General features: G+C 41.6%; 2 protein-coding genes across 3 annotated transcripts; one reads left to right on the forward strand and one right to left on the reverse strand.

The window, feature by feature from the left end:
* Window positions 1–125: 125 nt before the first annotated feature.
* Window positions 126–11,079, forward strand: NME6 (NME/NM23 nucleoside diphosphate kinase 6). The gene is made up of 6 exons (XM_075276252.1): window positions 126–219; window positions 4,954–5,059; window positions 6,719–6,821; window positions 9,062–9,101; window positions 10,086–10,246; window positions 10,712–11,079. Exons 2-6 carry the CDS (start codon window positions 4,973–4,975, stop codon window positions 10,858–10,860), a joined length of 540 nt encoding a protein of 179 aa, XP_075132353.1. The 5' UTR covers window positions 126–219; window positions 4,954–4,972; the 3' UTR covers window positions 10,861–11,079.
* Window positions 11,080–12,636: 1,557 nt separating this feature from the next.
* CIMAP1B (ciliary microtubule associated protein 1B) lies at window positions 12,637–22,557 on the reverse strand. 2 transcript variants are annotated; one of them, XM_075273859.1, is made up of 7 exons: window positions 22,401–22,557; window positions 18,135–18,289; window positions 15,759–15,962; window positions 14,612–14,713; window positions 13,908–14,029; window positions 13,669–13,809; window positions 12,637–13,375 (listed from the first exon to the last, which is right to left on the reverse strand). In XM_075273859.1, the coding sequence occupies exons 2-7, from the start codon at window positions 18,241–18,243 to the stop codon at window positions 13,283–13,285; spliced, it is 771 nt and encodes a 256-aa protein (XP_075129960.1). In that variant the 5' UTR covers window positions 18,244–18,289; window positions 22,401–22,557; the 3' UTR covers window positions 12,637–13,282. The 2 variants fall into 2 exon arrangements, with proteins under 2 accessions (XP_075129960.1, XP_075129961.1); XM_075273860.1 differs by having other exon boundaries at window positions 22,466–22,553.
* Window positions 22,558–22,942: the final 385 nt, after the last annotated feature.

The following is a 22,942-nucleotide window of genomic DNA, read 5'->3' on the forward strand; positions in this document are numbered from 1 at the left end:
GTATTGCGAAAAACACGGAACACGTTAAAAAATGATTGCGTGCATTGGGTTTGGGCGACAACAAAATGGCTCTTGGTATCTGCAGAGCAGACCTCTAGGTGAAGCGGAGCGCTGCTGCTGTAATCGCGCACTGGTGGCGCTCTTATTAAACTGGGACGGAAATTACGTGAGGAGGCGTCCTGTGTTACCATAGAGAAGCCGGCCACCGGCCTGGGATAGGTGAGGAGTGGGTGGCAAGGGCTTTCGCATGTGATATGCCCGGTTTCGGTTAGGTTTACATGAGATGACAAGACGCCATTTTTTTCTAGTGTGTGTCATGAAGGATAAGTACAAAAATGATAGAGCCGTGATGTCATCAGAGTCCGTCCTGGCTCAGGTGTCACTGACCTGGGCTTGTCACTGATCTATATCATTCAACAACAACTATGGTATGAATCCAGAGGCAGCTAGGGGTTAAGCATGGAGGGAATGGGGGAGACATGTCTAAGCAGGGTCCCAACATAGATATACTGATGTTATCAGTATAGTGGTATATAGCAGCTCTACACAGGGCTCTGCAGACCATTTAGGTGAATACAGAGCAGTAACATTTAGTGACTTACAGGAGACATCTCTGACTAATCCTTCACATTCCCCGTCTCTTCCATCTGGACGGCCATGACCACTTCTTCCAGTCTCTGTAAGGGCTCGTTCACACAGAGTCGGCTCAAATGAATGGGCTGATTTCGGAGGTTGCTGGCCCAGCGAGCCACGGAATCTGCCTGAAGAAAGGGCAGCTCGCTAGTGGTCTCCATAGACCACCATTGTATGAAGGCGATTTTGAGGCAAAATCCGCCTCCTTGCCCCTGTGTGAACTAGCCCTAAAGTTTGCAGCACTGACCTCTTACTTTTTAAGCCACTTGACCCACATTGTACTTACCTGCACAACCCATCCTGCAGCTACCTTAATTAGAAAATATATATAATATAACCCCCCCTAAAGAATAATACCCCCAAGTGCATCTCCATCTTTATATTAATAACTTCCCTGTGCACCCCCTTTAAATAATGTCCCAGGTGTTTCCTAATTAAAAGGTAAAAAAAAATTATTGGGGTTCCAATACCCAGGACCCATAGGATCATCTGTGTGAATGGACCGTGGTACCTGTGTAAGCGATATGATCGCTTCTCTGTTTATATAGTATCGTACATTTCATAACGGCCATGTAATGTAACTACAGCTTCGTCCTATACACGCCTATGTGACAAGACTAGAATTACATCACACAGTCACTATAAACCGACAGCGAGTGATATACACAGGCACCATGGCCCCTTCTTACAGCTGGCCAGTGGGGAATCACTTATCTCTTACTGATGATTTATTCTGAGGAGAGATCATCAATAAAAATGAGCTGGAAAACTCCTTGAGGCCGGGGACCCACAGGACGGAAACGCCGCAGGAAAAATCGTGGCATTTTACAGTTAGGGCAAATTGGAGGGGATTCTAGCGAATCCCATGCCCACTCTGCAGTAAACACCTTGGTGCGGACATGCCTCGATTTCCAAAGCGGGCGCGGTTTTGGAAATCGTGACATGTCAATTATGCCTACGGAAATGCCAACTGTTTCCCCAAAGGTATAATTGTAACAGTCCACAGAGGAAAACTCTGCAAAATTTCTGTCTAATACGCTGCAGGAAGAACCATGATACGTTGCTGTTGCACTTTTTCCCACAATGCTTTTTCGCTGTGGGACGTCCCATGGGGCCTTAGCCTAAAGAGGACCTTTTATGTCCTCAGTCACACGTGGTTTTATATACTGCTAGAAAGCCAACAGTGTCATCCATAGCTCTGTACTGTCAGAGGGGGGCGTTCCTTGCCGCCCAGCGATGAAACTAAGCAGTGAGGAATTCGCTCCGAGTGCCCACGGTGTCATAACCTCTTGCCGCCCCTTAGTTAATTCTGTTCATGCCCCTCTTCATGTTCTCCTGATCTTCTGCCTTGCGTAGGCATCTGACGCTGCACTATATGCTGACTGCGCATGGTCTGCTGCCGTTTTGCGGTGGTCTGTTACACGTTCTGTGTGCGTAATTTGTACATCGCAATAAATTGATTTTTACAGAAATGCCATGGAGAAGAGAATGAAAGGTAGGCGTAGAATAGCATTTTTAAAGTCTTCCAACATGCCAGTAGTTCAAAAGGTGATTTTCTAATGATAGACTTCCTTTAAGGCCAGGGCACCATGTGGCAGAAAGAAACGGTATATTAGAGAATCCCATCCATACAATGTGGAACAATATGCGCAAAAAACACGTTGCGATTTCCAAAACCGTTGCAGTTTTGTAAATCACAGTGTAACAAATATACCTACAGAAACGCTGGCGGTTTCCTTATAGGTATAATGAAAGCAGAAAGTCCACAGAGGAGAACTCTGCAGACCTCCTGTGAAAAGTGACGCAGGGAAAACCACAATGCGTTACCGTTGCATTTTTTTTTTTCCTGCAGCACTTTTTCACTACGGTGCACTACACGGGGCCTTAGCTTTAATAAAGCCCAAGTGCCTTAATTAAATTAATTGCCCCCCTATGTTATGCCACTGATTTCCCCCTGACATAAATTTTGCACTTATAATGAATCCATATATAAATAACCCCCCATATTCATAATGCCCCCTGATGGCCCGTTATATAAATTACCCCCCTATCATTCTATATACTATTAAAGAGGACCTTTCACCATTTTGCACACAGGCAGTTCTATATACTGCCGGAAAGCTGACAGTACGCTGAGTTCAGCGCACTGTCGGCTTTCCCGATGTGGGCCCGGTGTGAAGAGCTTACGATCCGGTACCGTAGCTCTTCTATGGTCAGAAGGGCGTTTCTGACAGTTAGCCAGAGACGTCCTTCTTCACAGCACAGCCAATTGCGCTATGCTGTGAGAGCCGGGAGGAACGCCCCCTCCCTCTGCTCGCAGTACTCGTCCATAGACGAGCATTATCAGGGAGGGAGGGGGGAGTTCCTCCCAGCTCTCACAGCACAGCACGATTGGCTGTGCTGTGAAGAAGGATATCTCTGGCTGTCAGAAACGCCCTTCTGACCATAGAAGAGCTACGGTACCGGATCGTAAGCTCTTCACACCGGGCACACATCGGGAAAGCCGACAGTGTGCTGAACTCAGCGCACTGTCAGCTTTCCGGCAGTATATAGAACTGCCTGTGGGCAAAATGGTGAAAGGTCCTCTTTAAATTAGCTACAACTGCACTAAAAAACAAAAAGAAAAACTTATACTCACCTACCTGCGGTCCTGATGAATGGAGCCGCCACTTCTTCTTCTTCATTATGCTATCCACGCACAGGACGTCTATGTCTCAGCGCAGGAGAAGTGATGATGTCAACGCGCCCGCCTGTGCTGAGAAACAAACATCCGTCTGTGGTTTTTGGTGTCTTGTAAATTGTAGTCCTGAAGTGGCTTGCAGTTTGCAAGACATTAGATTGCAGGATGCATTTTAACTAGATGGGTGTCACCCATCTAGTTTTACAGTAAAGTATGTATTAGCGGTCGCACCGGGGTGGGCCCCACAGCCGCCCCCCCCCAGCTACGCTTCTATATGGATCCCAATGTTATACATTCATCTATGTTATCTATGGAATCGAACAAGAGGTTTTTAATATACATTTTGATCAAGGTATATACATGCACTAGCCACTTTATGGCATCGTCTGCATAGTGGATCTTTAATGAGTATGGCACTGCATGGTAAATGCCACCATCATAGCCCAACAGCCCCCACCCTGCTGCTAAGCCGCCAAGGCTCTAGGCAGTGCCGGATTTACCAATAGGCTAACTAGGCTTCAGCCTAGGGTCTCAAGATCAAGAGGGGCCTACATTCAAATTGTTAGCAAAATTAAAATTACACTATTCTAAAAACAGTGAACACTAAAACACAGCCAAAAATAAGGAGAAATTCTATGCATATGACTAATAAACAAACATAAAAATGTATTGGTTAAGATTGTGGCGGAGCTACCACCAGAGGGCAGCAACAACTTGCCCGCGACATACAAAAACCGGAAGCTAACGTAAGTCACTCTCTCTTCTACTTTGTATTCGGTGCGGTGAGAAGCAACGAAGGATCGCGCTCTCAACAATAATGTATTTGTTCAGCTAATCTAAGAATGAGTAAAATATTTGAGAGTGGCGCTTGCAAACGCAAGAAAAAGAAGCTACAAGAGTATGAGGCAAAGAAGCTAACGCCGATTACTGCTTACATGCATGCGCTAACTAGTACTACTCAATTGGAAGCAATGCAACACGTTGTATGTGAGGACACGGCTGTTGCACCAACTCAAAGTGAAAATATGAAACGAATTCAAGAGCAACTTACTGAACACGAATAAACAAATGAGCCACAAGAAAATAATACGAATATTCAGAATTTTTTTTCAGACAACTAATGAGAAACACCATGTTCAAGATGTTGCAAATTTAGATAGTGATGTCAAACATATGTCTACTGTAACAGATGTTGGCTTGTGGACAGATTTATCGCAAAATATGTTAACGTACTTAACAGGAGCAAAAGGGAAAACTTTAACTTCAAAGCTAGAGGAAGAAATAAGAAAAGAGCAGCAATACTGGCGATAAGTTATAGAAAGAGTTTTCGCTGTAATTTGCACTCTTGTAGAGCGAGGCTTACCATTTAGAGGAGACAATGAAAAGTTTGGAAGTCCAAATAACGGCAATTACTTTGGTGAAAGAGCCTCATAAGTGGAATAGCCTAGGGCCTCTTTTCATCTAAATCTGGCTCTGGGCCACCCCACATGTACAGCAATGTTGGGTTATGCAGTTCATGGCTCCCATTCAGTCCAGGTGTTGTTAATTAGCAGAACACTGCATAAGAGATCTACCTACTTGCTGACTGATACCGCATGGAAGGCTTAGATGCCTTTTATTGTTATATTGTCTCTCTACAGCTTGTTCCTATATGTGATCATGTCCAAGTTTCACTGGACTCGCTCTCTTCAGTTGACATTGGCCGTAATAAAGCCGGATGCTGTGGCTCATCCAATCATATCTGATGTAAGTATTTTGTTGGGTAAAAATGTACTTGCTACGAACCACTGCATCAGTTATGAATAGCTGTTAAGAAGCATGTGAGAGCATTTTCAATGGCTATTTGGCAAATCTGGGTGAAAGGAAAGTGCATGCGCTGTACTGAGGAGTGCTGCTGTTAACGCAGCAAAGAAGAGGAGGAGGAAGATGCCTTCACATGAAGAGGTGTGAAGTCTAAAAATTGAGAGTCTTCAGTAGTTGATACCTTTTTAATGGCTAACAAAAATGATAACATCTGTCATCATTTTTGCTAGCCATTAAAAAGGCATCAACTACTGAAGACGCTCAATCTTTATATTTCATTTCCAGTGGCTAATACAGTACAAAGATATTTTTCCTTATATGAAGGGCTGTGTAACAGTAGCAGGAGGCGGGATAATGGGGATAACTGTGCTGTGCTCAGATCACAGGGGCATTGCCCCCTGTGTTCCACGCACAGAATTTGCATATAAGAATAAAGTCTGTATTTCAAAATCGGCGTTGAAAAAAAAGATCTGATCACTCAAACTATATACTTTCCCCAGTGAAGTCCCATTACTTCTATTACATGCCCTCTCTCAGCATGTAATAGATCTAATGTAATGACAAGCCAGAGCGATGGAGAAGGAGTGGCTGCTGCAGGCTATACAGCATTTACTTGCCCTGGCTTCTGAATAATACAATAGTAGGTGATGTATGCACAATCTATGCATGATAAATACATAAGGTACAAAATATTTACATATGTAAGTAGGAGATGGTCCATATATGGCTGTCATTCAGGTGGGTATCACGCGCATCACCTACTATTGTATTATTATTTTTTGTAGAGTCTGACGAGGATCAGCAATTTTGTTACTATAATGGACCACAAAAACCAGAACTGTGCAGTCTGTAGGCCAAACCACTAACTCCAACTCCATCATACATGTCTGACGGCCATGGTCAGTCAGAAGCCAAATTCCTATGAAATTCTGAATTCCTATGAAAGTAAATATACAACTAGCTATACATCTAATTTAGAATGCTACAAAAAATGGGATTCCATTAAGAATATAATGAAAGTACACAATTTACTCCAACTTGGAGGAACTGGTGTATTGTACATTTTAAGAAATACACATTACTATTTTTGGGAAAAGTGTGGGATCAATTATAGTGAGGATCAGTTCGGGGGGGGGGGGGGGGTTGCTTAGAGGACTTTGAGGAATTGATTAAAAACTTTCATATATTGCCAATTGTTTGTCTTAGCAGATTCAAGATGGGTATGAAGGAGAACTTGTGTGTAGAAAGAAAAATTAAGGTTAAAAAACTAATATATGTAATTAATTCTACGCTATTAATGATTGCATAATATCAATTAGAATAATTATTTCTTTTGTATAAATAACAAAATATCCAAAACTGGCTGCGACTCCAAGTCCACAGCCTTAAGAAAAACAAAAGTCCTGCACGGATGTGAATTTAGTGTATACAGCAGAAACTATTACCTTGTCACTTTCTAGTTCTACAAAAAAAAGCAATGATTTTGGAGACTTAGAGCTAAAGCAGAAAACCCTGGCTGTGACCCATCAATACAGAATTTAGCACATAAAGAAAACTGCTTTCATGTGTCCTGTCTTTATGCCTTGCTTTTATATTCTATAGGATGTACATCAGAGGATACTGGACAACAAATTCCTTATAGTAAGAAATAAGGAGCTTCAATGGAGCGCAAAAGATTCTCAGCATTTTTACCGTGAACATGCAGGTAAGGATTCCTGAGGGGGGAGAACACCAGAGGAAACCATGAATACTCAAGGACTCCACACAGGAGCTTGTGTGTATTATACAACCTACAGTTATCATGGTGCTAAATAAGATCAAGTAAATGGCAATTTAAGGGTTTTAAGACTTTCCGTTACACAGTTTGTGTTACAATTACTTTCTTATTAGTCCTGGTCATGTGCCGTGAAGCAAACACATTTTTCCAACTCATAAAGCCTCTCCCCTACCTCCTTTTGCCAGACATTCTTCATTGAGTGGGGGGAGGGTTTTTATGGACCCTGATTGGTTGGCAGCATGGTACATGCATAAGGATATTGAAAGAGATGAGCAACAAGTGTTCCCCTGAGTTGATGTCAATGTTTGATCACCAGCATCATGCAGGTTCCTGCTGAGGCTATATTCACCGTGCATTCTTGAAGTTGCATACTGTTTTAGCAAAAAGGCACCATGTATGCATTGTGAAGTCTTACTGAGAAGTGCTGTATCATTGGACCAGATTGTGTGACACATTCTCTGTCAATATGTACTATATATGCAGATACATGCATATTGTTTTATACTTACTAATATATATATATTTTACTAACATTTGCATATAAATAGGTAAATAAATACTTATGTAGGTAAATATGTATACAGATGCACATGTAAAAAAAAATAAAATAAATGGATATATAATATCCTACTAGCTTCTGCCCACGACTTTGTCTGCGTGTTGTTGGCGTTGATGATCCGCCTATGTTCAGCAAATTGCTGCCATTGATGGTTTGCCTGCTCTGACGTTTCGGCAGCTCTTAAGCTGTTCTGCTGCTGAACTTGTTCCTCACACCGTGCCTATGATTGTTCTGGCATCTCTGTAGCAAGCTGGGACACCATATAATGAGCGTGTTGTTGGCGTTGATGATCTCCCTCAGCTCTACTTATGGAGAACTCTGTTGACTTCTGGCTTCCTTCATAGCTGTCTTTGTTTTAGAATATTGCAACAAATTAGATTTTCTTTTTCCAGGCATGTTTAAAAGTAGAAAACTGCCAATTTGGATTAAAGGTGTTTTCCCATCCAGTGTGTCAGCACTGCCTGGGGAAACGGTGCATGTTTGTGTGTTTGTTCCTCTATGACGCAAAAACGGCTGAACGGATTTGGATGAAATTTGGCACATAGATAGTTTGTAACCTCGAATAACACAGGCTACTTTTTATCCCGCTAAATTACATGGCTTTGTGACTGTTACGAATTTACGTTCACATACTATATTACTTACCTGTCTGCTACCCGCTCCCTTCTCTGGTTGTGATGTCATGTGCACCAGAGAGTAGGGAAAAGCAGGAGGTGTCAGGGAGCAAATAGGTGAGTATTGGTACTTAGCTTGTAGGGCACAGGCTCATTGTGGCCTACAAGCATTACCAGTAGCAAAACCAGGTTGACGGTGCCACTTCTCCCCAGTTCTGCTGATCTGGTTTTAAAAACCAGATCGGCAGAACTGGGAAGAACAAGGCTGCATTCACTTACCACTCCCCGCTACTGCTTGTGGCCTCCTTACCTCTTCAGCCTTAATGGGACCTGTGTGATGCACATTAGGTCACAATGACATATTGTGCAGTGCCTGGGGGAACCTCCCTGGTCACTGAAGAGGTAAGAGGAGGCCGTAAGCAGGAGCGGGGATAGGTAAGTTAATAGGGGTCATTACCAGACCTCCACTACCTATTAAAAAAATACTGGTGATACAGTAGGGCTCCCTAAAGGCAATAGTATTGGTGGGCCGGGTGAAATTTGAACACTGGCCCCATTTGGCCTCTGGGCTGGACTTTGGACACGCCTGCCTTACTGCCTTAGCCTTAAGATAACATTTATATTTGTAGGGCAGAGGCATGGCATTTATTCAGTATTCCATGTTTGCAGTCAGGGCTGTGGAGTTAGTAGCCCACACCACTGACTCTGACTCCTTCAGAAATGGCTGACAGCCATGGTCAGTCAGAAGCAGTATTCATTATAAAGTTAGTGACTGAAATCCCTTGAAATGTATGTGCAACAATTTGTGCATATAATTTTACCATATTACTAACTTTATAATGTGATTACTCCACAGGACTCTACAGCCCTGACTGCAGTAGCTCATGAGCTTCTTACATGACTGTTTCCATAGGGGACGTTAAAGTAACTGCTATGCATTTATGACACATGAAGTTATTACTCATAGATGGTATTTATATTCTCTATCCCTATAGGACGTTTCTTCTATCAGCGATTGGTTGAGTTCATGTCAAGGTAAAAACAATATGAACTAACTCCATAGTCATGTGGTTGTACCATATGATATATGTGCAGGCTTTCTCTGTTGCATGTGTTTGCTAGTTGCTCAGAAACAAAGAATAATTTTCTTTATGTGCCTTCCTTTTGCTGCTCTGTACTGATACAAGCCACTGTGATGTCATATGTCGGGAAAGGACAGCTTTTACTGGCTGCTATGGCAAAATCCTCCTTTAAAATGGTGTGAAATTTATTAGGAGGGACATATAACAGATGGATATTCTTCAGAAGTCACCCCTGAACATCTAGTACAAGCTCTCCCTTGTGTATCATTACATTGTGGAGTATATCATGTACATGGAGGGGGAACTCCTAATTATGGTTATGCTACTTTTGTGACATAAATGTTAGTCACAAGTATGTGATTTGCAAATATTTAACCCCAAAAATAGTTGGTGTGTGTGGAAGGTGGTATTTGTGTACCAGTCTTGCCGCTTTCCTAAAAGTGGTTATGTCAAGGAGCGTGGATCACCACCCATTACAAAGGTGACGGAAATTAGGCAAAAATCTATGCCATCAAGGGGTGGCATGGATTTGTGACAAGTACAAGGACACCAGAAGGATGCACCTCATCATGAACTAAGCACTTTACAGATCTTTGGTAGGAGGCTGGGGAAGATTAAAAAAAATAAAATAAAAAATACAGTCCTGTCACTGGCAATTTGGTGTCCCCCGCCGGTTTAGTCTTGTGTCCTTTCCTGCGATTGCTGAGGCCACTGATTAACTTCTGTGGTCAAGTGCGGCAAAGACATCTGCCATTACAAGCCTCCAGGTGCTGCTGGACTGGATTGCTGTGGGGGACACCAAAGCGCTGGAGACAGCTATGTATATGGACAACCTCCTTTAGATTGGTGTAAAATATGCTGGTTTTGGTGAATTTCCCTTTCCCCATAGTGTGTAGCGTTAAACTTGCAGATTTACTTTCATTCTCTCTCGCTGCAGTGGTCCAATGCGTGCTTACATACTAGCTCATGAGGATGCAATCCAACTGTGGAGGAAAATGATGGGTCCAACAAAAGTCTTCAGAGCCCGTATTACAGCCCCAGAAACTATCCGTGGTCATTTAGGATTGACTGACACACGTAACACAACACATGGCTCTGGTAAGGCTGAACCATCAGTATATGAATGCATGTGCATGTTTTGGAGTTCAAGTAAAATGTACAAATTGCCTTCCACTGTGGTTGCCCAGAATTAGAAAAACATGACTGCTTTCTTCAAAAACCGTGCAACAGCTGTCCACAGGGTATGTTCGGTATTATACAACATTCTGTGGAGCTGAGCTGAAATAATGGCCCTTACTTGTAGACGGGTGCGGCAATGAGGAATTGGATTTTTAAGCATGTCCTAGGCCAGAGATATCTGATCGGTGGGGGACTGAAGCCGGCCCCTGTGCAGATCAGCTAAGACCCAAAAATGTATTAAAGAATTAACAGCAAAGTTTAGACCTAAAAATGACATGTAGTAGAAAAGAAGGTTGTATATATTTACATGTAAATATTTTGGTTTTTAATTTTCTGTCAGCCTCACTTTATTTATATTTTTATGTCTGATTTTTCCTGATCTAGATTCTATGGAATCTGCCTGCAGAGAAATCTCCTTCTTCTTCCCTGATTTTGATGTTAGCCGCTGGTATGAGGAGCAGGAGCCTCTATATCGTGCTGGACAAATCTGCTATGATGAAGAGACATTTGAGCACAGACTTGTGGAAAAGTGAGCAGGACACTTGGACTTGCCATGGTTTAGTAGTTTGTGATGTAAAGCCAAAGTGTGTGAATACTTGTACATTGCAGTAACAAGCCATCATTATCATAGGATGTAAAAGAGAGACTTTGCCAAAATAAAAACATGATGCTGCCTTAATGGAGCCAACATTGAAAACAGCCATAAAAATACAACTTGTTCAGAAAATGCCAGTTCACTGCTTTTGTTTTTTGTTTTTTTGCTAAATGTTTTATGCATGCATAAACAAGCTTTGGATGCCATTTGTTATGCCAACAGTAGAGTAGGAAAGGGCACAAGCTGATACATGTGGATTACTTTTAAAACCCTTTGAAATCAATGAGTTTTATTCAGGACAGATCAAAATCTCTTTTTGTCAAAGATTTCAAATAATGATTTCTAATGGATTTGCCAAACAAAGATGTGAACCGGGCCTAAGAAAAGTCTTTTCTGTATTTGTATCTACTTCTGGCTGCCTGTGTGATTTATAGATAATAAATAGAGATGAGCGAGTACTGTTCTAAACGGTCGTGTTGAATAGCACGCACCCATAGGAATGAATGGAAGTGGCCGGCACACAGACTTTGCCGGCCGCTTAACCCCCTGCGTGCCAGCTACGTCCATTCATTCTTATGGGTGCGTGCTATTTGAAACTGGAGTTTCGAATAGTACTTGCTCATCTCTAAATATAAATAATACATAGTGCCAACATATTCCGCAGCACTGTACAATTTGTAGGGTTTAAGTACAGACAAAAAAAAGATACATTTCAAAGAAATAGTCAATTCACACAATGGGACTGGGGATGTTATTCACAGACAGCAAGCAGATTTCCAGACTAGTCATAGATTTATTTTTTTTTTCTTTACTTTTGTGTTTTATGCTTGATTGCATGTATTTGCCCTGTATTTACAGTCCAGGGTTTCTGGATTCTTTTATGTTATGGTCACTTGGGCTTTTCTCAGCTATTTGTTTGCAATTCTGCCAGGAGTATCTGTAATGGATAGGGAAAGGGGGGCAGACTAATCCTTATTAGACACAGTCACAACTTCAGAAAAAATATAACCTGTCTTTCAGTCATAATGTGATTATTAATAGCAGATAATATGATAAAACACCATATATGACGGCTTATGCAGTCATAGAACAGACAGCCCAGCAAGACCCTGAAAATATTTAAACTTTTCATGAACACTCCAAGGTATCCTTTAAACTTCAGATTTATTGTTGGCACATTGTTACATGAGACTAGACAGTCACAGAGATGTACTGGAAGATTTCAGGCATACAGAAAAGAGATTGTTTTGGCACACTATAAGGCACTGAGGATGTTGAAGGATATGTCAGAAGGTAACCTGGTGCAGTAGGACAGGGATTGCTGTACATGACCTTGTACGCTATACTTTACCTTGTACATTAGTGCGGTGTTTTCTGGTAGTACAGTCCATCACTGTACTATTACACGAAGTGCACAATTGTTACAGACTACAGTGATGATAATAGAAAAGTATATGCAATTTACTGACTGTGTAGACAACCTGCTCTATGAAGTATAATACTATGTTTTGTAATCCTAATTTATTACTAATTATTAGTCTAAGGCTCTTGTAAACCACCATATTTCTGCACCCGACTGTTAGAATTTTTGTACACCACTGAAAGCTGGATTGAAGGCATTTTTTGCCATCTATTTTAACACAACATGGTAAGAATCTGGTAATGCTTGGAATTTTGCTCGAACACTATACAGTTTTTAATGAAGAAATATAATGCTGCTTATCATTTTATAGCGTTTAAAAGAGTGTCAATAGGCATCAGTTCTCTATCTGAAATATAGGTGGATATCCCCTTGAAGTCAACTGACAGATTGTTGGACGCACTTGATACATATTAGCTTAGCAGGTTTGGCTGACCTTAATCTTATCTGTATAACAGGTCATACATATAATATCAGCCAACCGCTATAATCCTCATAGTCGCTTACATACATTGTATTGTTACATAAAGGGTACATTAATGGCTTAAAGATGCCAGAGTCAAAGGATCTTACGAATTAAAATCCATGGATGTCCTATGCATGTTTTATAATATAGCAGGAGAATCCTAATAAAACTGGTGTGATCTTCTACAATCTTATGTTCATAGCCCACTTTAATGCATAAGTCCTAGTTATGAATAGTTATTTCCGTGTCTGCTGTAACCATTACAATGCAACAAGTACATTTTTATGTTTAACCTATTCCATTCCAGAGGACCCTCCAGAGAACACAATTTTTTTTTATGCCTTTGTAGTAAAAATACATTGATATCCATACAGTCTCTTAAAGTAGAAAAAATAACATTTGAAGTGATCATGTAATATATTGTTTTGTAGCCACACACACTGGGTCCTTGCTGGTATGGTTTGTATTTACTTCTTAATCTGCAACATCCACAATCAAGGGGGCGACATATTCCGAGTGTCGGATTCCAAAAGAAAAGTTAGGTGCTTGAGGCCGGGACAGCACAACCTAGAGGAAAAGACAAATATGGGCTTTTGTCAAAATTTGTATTGCCATAGTAGTAAGAACCTACAGAGATAAAGATAAATGAAACAAATCTGCTTATCATGGCGGTTGTGGGGTCTGGGGGGTAAATGTCAATGTGTACACTGTTTATTAGACTTGGATTATATGTTGACATTGACGGCGAGGAAATATGATTTACAACCAGGTCTGGTACAATATTGGGCTGCAGTATTGCTGACATAGTGATAACTGGAGCATGTGTATTTGCATTAGTGAAAGGACTTCTTGCATCTCACCCTTTCGGGACTGTAGGCCCCTGGTCCTGGCTTTTGAGTGGTATCTCCAGGCAGGGAGTTTCTGGCGGTCATGCTGTATTGAGGGGGTCGGTATTTGTATGATGTTGGATCTACAACACGATATGTTCCTGGACCCGGTGTCTGAAAACAAGCAAGTTCCATATGACAAAGTTAACTGGGCTCAACTGAGCGCTGCATGCGTTATACATTATTTTAATATAGATGTAATAGAAACTCACTTTTTGCAGATCTTCATGGAAGCTTCCAATTTTACTTCTTCCAGTCATTGAATAGTTTGGTGCTGATGATCTATTAACAATTCTTGGTCCTAATACAGATGGAAGCAAATATGCTGCTGGACCTGGGGAGACAGAACACATAAGCTGTGCCAACCTATAAGTACTTTATGTATATCATATATATGGATAGGATAGACAAGAATGTGTATAAAGTAACTTGGATATAACAGGCCATACAAAGCGTTAGTACTGTTAAGGCTCAACATATTAGATCCTACAGTACTTTCATGTGAACATCCATCTTAAACAATTGTGAGAGAGTTTCCTTATATGCATGCAGCAGAACTTAAAGGGGTGATCCCATGATCAATGCTTAACCCCCTGTTAAAAGATAGATAAAAAGTCTCTGATCACCAGAAGTCTCAGTGCAAAATTCTCAATTACAAAAATAAGGGTCCTGTGTTCCTTGTCAATAGCACAGGCTGCATTTATCTGTTGCCACTGTCTATGGGACTGATGGATATAGTAGAGTACAGTTTTTGAGTAGTTCCAGCAGCTAGACAGTGAATAGTGACAGTGTTCATACATAACTGGCGATCGGTGAGGTCCTCAGCAGTCAGAAATGTATCGCCTATCCCCAGAATAAATGGTGTTCATAGGTACCTGTTTTATAGCACCAATAGATTAATGCGCTACATGTTTACCTGGAGTTTGGTCATTGCTGAATGTCTTGGTTCTTGCCCCTAACGAATAAATTGGAGCTGATCGATAGGCAGACTTGCCGGCACGCTCAGGAGAGTAACTACCTATGTTAAAACATTACATAAAAGTATTAATCTACAAAGAGTGGCATTACAGGCCCATGAATATGCAAATTATATATATATATATATATATATATATATATATATATATATATATATATATTATAATATAGTTTATGTTTTTTTCTTTGCATTACCCTGCTAAGACATTTGGATAATGGATATTGTATATTTGTTCCGTCTTTTCCCCTCAGATAAATGTATAGAAACAAACTTCATTTGAGTGAATAAATGTTTTATGTGACCCCAATTATGAACGTCTTAAGCAGTAAAACTGGCTCTACCTTTGTAGGCATATGACTTGCTTTTGGGTTTTGTTCATTATTTAGGGGTCAGCCCTCCACACATCAGTTCCCAAACTATTCTGAGTTTTCATTAAAGCCTACCTACAATTCTAAATCGATTTTTCATGAACAGATAGTACAGGTACACATAAGAAACTTTGTAATATATCTTATTAAGGAAGTATGTTGACTTCTCGTGTCCATTTATCAGGCTGAGTTATATTCTATGTAGAAGTCTGGGGGAAAACTGCAGTAAAATACATACAAATAACTGCAGCTTCAAGAATCTGCTACACAGAAAGAGCTCTTTTGACATTACTGAATCTTTCAAGATAATGCTCAACCACAGCAAATAATGAGGCAATAAATCAATTAACAGCCCCCTCCTTCCCCTCCCCTTGCACTAGACTTCTGTGTGAGAGACTAAAGAAGGATAGGATGCTATAGAGTCTTAGGGTGAGTTCACACGGAGTAAACGCGCCACATTGCGTTAATGCGGCGTTTGCGCGCAATGCTAAAAAACGTGGCGTACACGCCCTGTAAACGCGCCACATTGCGTGGCGCGTTTACTCCGTGTGAACTCACCCTCAGGATGTGATCAGTCTAATAAGTGGAGAAGGAAATGTATGTCTTTGATATGATACAGTATATTACAAAGTTTTTGATATTCACATGTACTATTCATTTATGAAACATTATATAGTTGAATGCAAACTAGTCAACGTTTGTCTTAGATTCTACACCTGGTCCTGGAGTCCTGAAGGAGTTTAGATCTCTTGGCCTGCCATAAAGCGAATATGCTGGCGTGCCATCTTTTCCCTTGATGGTGATGTTAGCTGGTACCAAATACCCTGGTCCTGGAGAGCAATCGTCAACAAACTTGAATCGACGACTACCAAAGCTGAATGCAGGTGCTCGATATTTAGATGGATCATGTTGCACAAAACCTGTAGATTGAAAAGAAGGAACACCAAGTCAAGCCAAAGAAACTACTGAAATTGCGGGGGTGTAGTTTTCAAAATGGGGAATCCACTTTACTGGCACTCTTAGGGCCCGTTCACACGGGCACAGAGGGGGTGGATTATGGCGCGTAATCCACGTCATAATCTGCCCCCTCACAATGGTGGTCTATGGAGACCGCCAGGCTACTTTTTTCCATGAGCGGCAACATGCTCTGGCTCTGTAAATGTGATATGGTGTCTAACAATCTGCACACCAAAAGAAAAATGGCACTCCTTCACTTCAGCATCCCGGCGACATATACAACATATACATATATAAACCGCTCATGTAAAAAAAAAAAGAAGCGAGCTGCCCTTTCTTCAGGCGCGGCTGATTCAGCCACGGCGTCCGCCTCCTGACAGCACCCTCCGAATTAGGCCCATTCATTTGGGCCTACTCCGGAGCGGGAAGCCGCCGCTGTCGGAAGCCGTGGCAGGTGCATTTTGGTCTTATTCTGACGCGGCTTCCTGCGTCAAAATCACGACCAAAATACGTGGTCCCTAGCCCCTTGTGAACTAGCCCTTATATGCTGCTGTAGGGTCGGTTAGAGAATGAACATAACTTTTTTTGTATGTCAAAGTACAAACTTACTACTGAGACATTTACTGTAACTTTTATGCCATATGCAAATGTTCTGTTCAGCTGTGAAACGCAGTCTGTGTGTTTGTACGTTATGCAGAGAAAAGGATTCCTATCCGTGTCCTGTGCCAATTGCAGGCCCGTAAATCTAGCCAACACACTGACCAAGTTTCATGGCCTGTAAGCATATAGTATGTAGTGAATCAAAGAACAGTGCAATCCAATGAGTGCTGCGTATACAGCTATAGGAGCCACCATGTTGCGGCGGTTACATGATCCGCCGCGGATCAGAGACTGTTAGAGCTTTTTCCATAGCACACAGAGCCCAGTATTGTTTACATGCCAGGCTCTGCACAGTTCACTCACCGTATTCTTGATAACTGCAACTTGTGGGTACTAAAGATGTATCCCTTTCAAGCATCTGGGATACCTCTGCAGCACATATCACTATCAAGAACTCACTATAGGGATAGGGTCCCAAAAAGTTTGCACCAGGGGCCCACAAGACTTTAGTTATGCCACTGGGTGGAAGACTTCCTTTAAAGGAGTTGTCTGGCGGGTAATCATTTTTTTTTACAGAAAAAATAATAATAAATAAATAAATAATAGATGCAATACTGCAGCAAGTGGTCATGTCCTGTGTGTCCGAAGGAAACAGAAAGTGTCTGAAGAGGAGGAGGAGCAGCAGCAGATAAGGTTTATCTAGGTTTATTTATTCTTTTTATTTTTAACCCATTCTCAACTTACTGTTAACTATATTTTTGCGCCAGACCTCCTCTTTAAGTTGCTGAAATGCTTTTTAATATGCATGAATACCGGTTTATGTACTTAAATACCAAACCATATACATTGTAGAATAGCTTGTACTCTCCAGTGTTTCAGCAAGTACAGAGTATATCTTCTTAGCCTAACAGTTAAAAGCTGACAATTTGTCCATTTCACTTTCCAAAAACAGTAGACCGTGAAAATGAAAAATGAGGACATGTCAGTGGTCAGCATGTAAGGGGGCATTCACACGATGTAATGCGGCACTGATTCTTGCATGATAACTTGTGTAAGGATCAGCGCTGCAAAACAGAATCCCATTGACTTCAATGGCTTCCGTTTAACGCGCGTAACACATTGATTTCAATGTGTTGCACGCACTAAATGGAACGCATTGAAGTCAATGGGATTCTGTTTTTGTAGCGCTGATCCTTACACGAGTTATCATGCAAGAATCAGTGCCGCGTTACATCGTGTTGATGCACCCTAAGATCATGTGCAGTCCTTGAATTCGGGAGGCTTAAAGCTTAAAGGTAACCCATCAGTTTTTTTTTCCACCGTAAACTGACCCCATCATGTGCAGGATAATGATGCTCTTCAGTAATCTTTCTGTTACATCAAAATGAAGTTATAATGTATTCTTTACAACACACGTGAAAAATCGTATGTCAATCATCATACATGAAAGGTTACATGTATATGGACAGTATCAAAATCATAGATTTTTTCTTATATATCTTAGAATGATATACTGTATATTGTCAGATTTTTACCTGTGTTTCCTGGTAATGCATACTTAGGTCCTGGGCTACTATATAACGCTGCAATTGGCCCCCGTGGCCGGTGGGGTCTCCAAGGTCCAATCTGTACCTCAGTAGTCATGGTGAACTAATGCTGGGCAGCAACCATACAGAGGAATGGAGTATGTCTGGAAAGTAAAATGAATTTACTTTACATATACGTACACATTGAAAGTAAATAATTCATATATATGTATGGTATATATGGCTAATCTCCCGCATGTACAACAGAAATAAAATAATGTAAAACATCATTAAAAACATAATGAAAATTATATTGCTATTATTAAAAAAGAGAGATCAATTTCTGTATAATAGAACCAAAAAAGGTTATGTTTATCAATGAAATGTATAGTACCACTATAGTATAGAGGGATGCAGTTGGAGACTTTCGTGTGAACGTAGGGTCCCAACCCACAATATCTTATAAGAAGTGAATGTCACACTTGAGTTGTGCTGTGAAATTTTCTTTGTTTATTCGTATATACAAGTAGAGTAAAACGTTTTTCGGTATGAAGATACCGTCATCAGACTCTGGATGAAAGTTGCAAATAATGTGAAAAGGCATACATCAGAAATTGTGGTATCAGCTTGAACTCCGCCTTATTCCATGCAGGGTCTGCTTAAAGTAAACAAACTGGTAGCAGTAAGACTCTGTGCAGCAGCAGGGGGCGAGAACGCCGGGGAGAAAAAGCGTCCCAAACTTCTTCCATTTAAGGATTATGGAGGCTACTGTACTCTTAGGAACCTTGAGTGCTACAGAAATTCTTTTATAGCCTTGGCCAGATTTGTGCTTTGCCACAATTCTGTCTCTGAGCTCCTTGGGCAGTCCCTTTGACCTCATGATTCTCATTTGCTCTGACTTACACTGTGAGGTCTTATATAGACAGGTGTGTGCCTTGTCTAATCAAGTCCAATCAGTTTAATTAAACATAGCTGGACTCCAATGAAGGAGTAGAACCATCTCAAGGAGGATCAGGAGGAAATGGACAGCATGTGAGTAACACAGTAAAGGGTCTGAATACCTATGACCATGTGATATTTCACTTTTTCTTTTTTATTTGCAAAAATATCTACACTTCTGGGTTTTTTCTGTCAAGATTGGGTGCTGAGTGTACATTAATGAGAAATAAAGTGAACTTTTTTGATTTTAGCAAATGGCCTCAATGAAACAGAGTGAAAAATTTAAAGGGGTCTGAATACTTTCCGTACCCACTGTAATGAATATGTTATGAAGCGTGTCCCCAGCCTGCCCTTCCCCACACACTTTTGTCCTCGAAACGTAGCAAATAAGTCACAGAAACAGGGATTTGGCACAAGAAGGGGCCTTAGTTGATAGGCTTACAACAACCATTTTGTTCATTTTATTCACAGAATACAGGTTGCCATTGACAGTGGCAGTATTCTGCCTATAGGGCAGCACTAAAGAAATTCATTTTTGTCCATTAGAAGACAGTGTGAGTATATATATATACAGTATATATATATATATATATATATATATATATATATATAAATCTCATAGTCTCAATCTCTCTGTAACTCCATATAAAGTTCCCATGCCTTTATTATTCCCAGCATCTTCACCGCGACTATGTGTCCCAGGTTACCGGGATCTGTGAGGCTGTTACTAAAACAAACTGTATTCACTACATTCACACAAGAAAGCAAAAGGAGCATAGCAACACAGCTCAACACAAAGAGCAGACTAGCAGCATTTATACTGCCCTACCGAAATGATTCCACGGCTCAGATACTGTATAAAGGGAAAGAATGTACAATGTCCACATTATAGGATGATATTCTTATGGCCTTCTATATTATAAAATATTTAAGGTAAATGTCTTCCTTTCCCATCATCCACTGTGTTAGGATTTGTACTGGACAATATTTGCTGTACGTTACATGTCTATGACCATGTTATTATTTATACTTTTAATATTTTAATAACAATATTGTAACTGATAATGGTATTTCTCCTTCCTCAGACTTCCTTTAAAGAAGTGTCAACCTTTGCAAGTTTTTTTTTGTTTTTGCAGCCATTCATCTGAAATGACAAATGAAGAAACCTTGTAAATGGTTTTCAACAGTTGGTTGAAATTCAGCCGTCCGGGATTTTTATGCAACCATATTCATTAACCATAGATGCGACTAGTAGTGCAAAAAAATGTATGCTTATTGAAGCACAATGAGGTTCAGTTCTGGGGAATGGTCGACACGCTCATCGTGTAGTGAGAATGGAAAAGGAAATGTTCAGCTAAAGATCATTCATTTACTGGCCATAGTGGGTAAGGGTTGACCTGTCATCACATGCTAAGTTTCTGTTTAATGGTATTCACCTAGATACCAACTTTCTTCATGTACCAGCCACTTATTACACTGGTGGTACATCGAGGAGGGAAGGGTTATAGCTTGCAATATAAGAAAACATCAGTCCTTTACATTTGGCAAATTTATTGCAGATTTCTGCTACTTAAAATCTGTACTATCCATCTTAAAAGGTTATATAGCACCAGATATGAATTTTCATACGGATAACCTTTCCCACAGGTTAGATCATTACTATCTGATCTGTGAGGGTGTAGCCCCCAGACCCCACACAGATTAGCTGTTCCAGCAGTCTACGGGCATCAGGAGTTACAGCAGTAGACAGGAGCAGTGCAGCGCCACTCCTATTCCTAAACTCTCTGTCCACTATTATAACATTTGCCCCAGCTACAGAAACAGATGCATTGTGGTTGGGTGTGGGTGTCGGACCCTCACAAATCACATTCTGGGTCCTTTTATAATTTGCAGATAAATTTACCCAAGTCTCATTGAGATGAAGGGTACAGCTACAAAAAATGTCTGCAACAAACATGACACATTAGAATATACCGTTAGACTTCATATCCATAAGGATCCAAGACGTTTACAATAGAATTATCTGGAACTATCCTGGCTCTGACTAGGTAACTGTTGTTGGGATGTGTTTGCCCATTAACCGGTTAGTGCACAGCTCTGAAATAAATCAGAATCTGCATCATTCTACCTCCCACCCAATGTGTAGGCCATTCCTGTAGGCAGTGATCGCTCAGTCACACTCAGTTACCGAGGCATCCCATCCTGACCATAAGTCTCATCACCAAACTAACAGTATCATTGACCCCTAGATAAAGACATTAGACCCACGGCCAGGGTGGAATATACAGCTGTAATATGCGCGTGCAATATGGGTGTGTGAATCCAGCCATAATAACATTAGATTCAGATAAAGGAACTGGTAAGAATGATTTGCTGACAATATTACTACTATAAGACGTGACATACTTGAGTAATACCTGTAGTTGATACTGAGACTATTATGACCTGGGCTAAGAAGGCCTTTTGTAACCTGAGCCGTAATAACCACTAATCCGTCTGCTATGTTAATCCTTCCATATATCCTGCCTGGATACAGCTACTGTAACAGTGGTATAAACCATCCTCACCAATGCTGACAGTACGGTGTAATATCATCACAACGGGATTACTGCTCTGGTGTAAAGAAATTAGAGAAGCCCCCAACCCCTCCTTTCTTATAGACACCGGAGGGCGACCAAGACCAAGGACCCCGCTCATATATTCTTATATAAAAGTTATAAAGCTGCTAATTCGAAGTTCTAAAGTCACTTGAAATACTATGACATGGGTTATCCTAGAATCAACCCTTGTGTTATCTTCACTAGTCCACAGACTCTGTATGACAAGGCAGCGCTCACGGCGACCATCACACTACGCAAAAGGAAGGTGCAGACCCCCCCCCCCCCCATTCTCTTTATAGGTGAGGGTCCCAGCAGGGGGGGCTACAGCAATGGGACACTTATCCTGTGCAGTGGGGACTTCTTCAGACCCCCCCCCCCCCCCCATTCTCTTTATAGGTGAGGGTCCCAGCAGGGGGGGCTACAGCAATGTGACACTTATCCTGTGCAGTGGGGACTTCTTCAGACCCCCCCCCCCCCATTCTCTTTATAGGTGAGGGTCCCAGCAGGGGGGGCTACAGCAATGTGACACTTATCCTGTGCAGTGGGGACTTCTTCCCTGCTGCAGTGTCAGCAGCCACAAGTGGAGAGTATTGTCCTATAAATCCTAGTAGTAGCCCAGAATGAGATCACTGCAGTCAGACTACATCCCCCGCAGGCATTGGGGTTCCCTCTGCCTCGCATACATCAGGAGCCTGCACAGTGACAAGTGGCTCTCATCACACTCCGCCTGTCTGACCTTCAGTAACGTCCTCCGCTCCTGTGTCCGCCGCGCCCGGCCGCTGCACTGACTGACCGACCTACCTACCGGCTCCAGGCTTTACTGCGGCCATTGTTTATGGTCTCCTAGTAACAGGACCCCTAGTAACCGCTGCCATAGTAACGACGCTGCAGCCAGCTCCGGGGCGGTCGTGGCTAGACGGGAGTTGCTCCTGGTAGGTATGATGTCACAGGAAGGGGCGTGGCCTCTCAGAGGAGGGCGGAGTTTCGGCCATCACTGCTCGGTGCTGTATAGAGGAAGCCGGAGCCGAGCACATGGAGATGGAAAAGAGAAAGCAGAGAGGATTGTAGCGTGGTAATGGAGGATGGAAGGGGAGAGGGAGGTTTGTTATACATAGGACTGTATGTTGGCTGAGGGGGGAGTGATGTAGTTACATGGGACTGCACATTGGATGAGGCTGAGGGGAGAGAGTGATGTAGTTACATGGGACTGTATGTTGGATGAGGGGAGAGAGTGATATAGTTACATGGGGCTGTATGTTGGCTGAGGGGGGAGTGATG

This window comes from Leptodactylus fuscus, chromosome 5 (assembly GCF_031893055.1).
Source record: "Leptodactylus fuscus isolate aLepFus1 chromosome 5, aLepFus1.hap2, whole genome shotgun sequence".
Classification (NCBI taxonomy): domain Eukaryota; kingdom Metazoa; phylum Chordata; class Amphibia; order Anura; family Leptodactylidae; genus Leptodactylus; species Leptodactylus fuscus.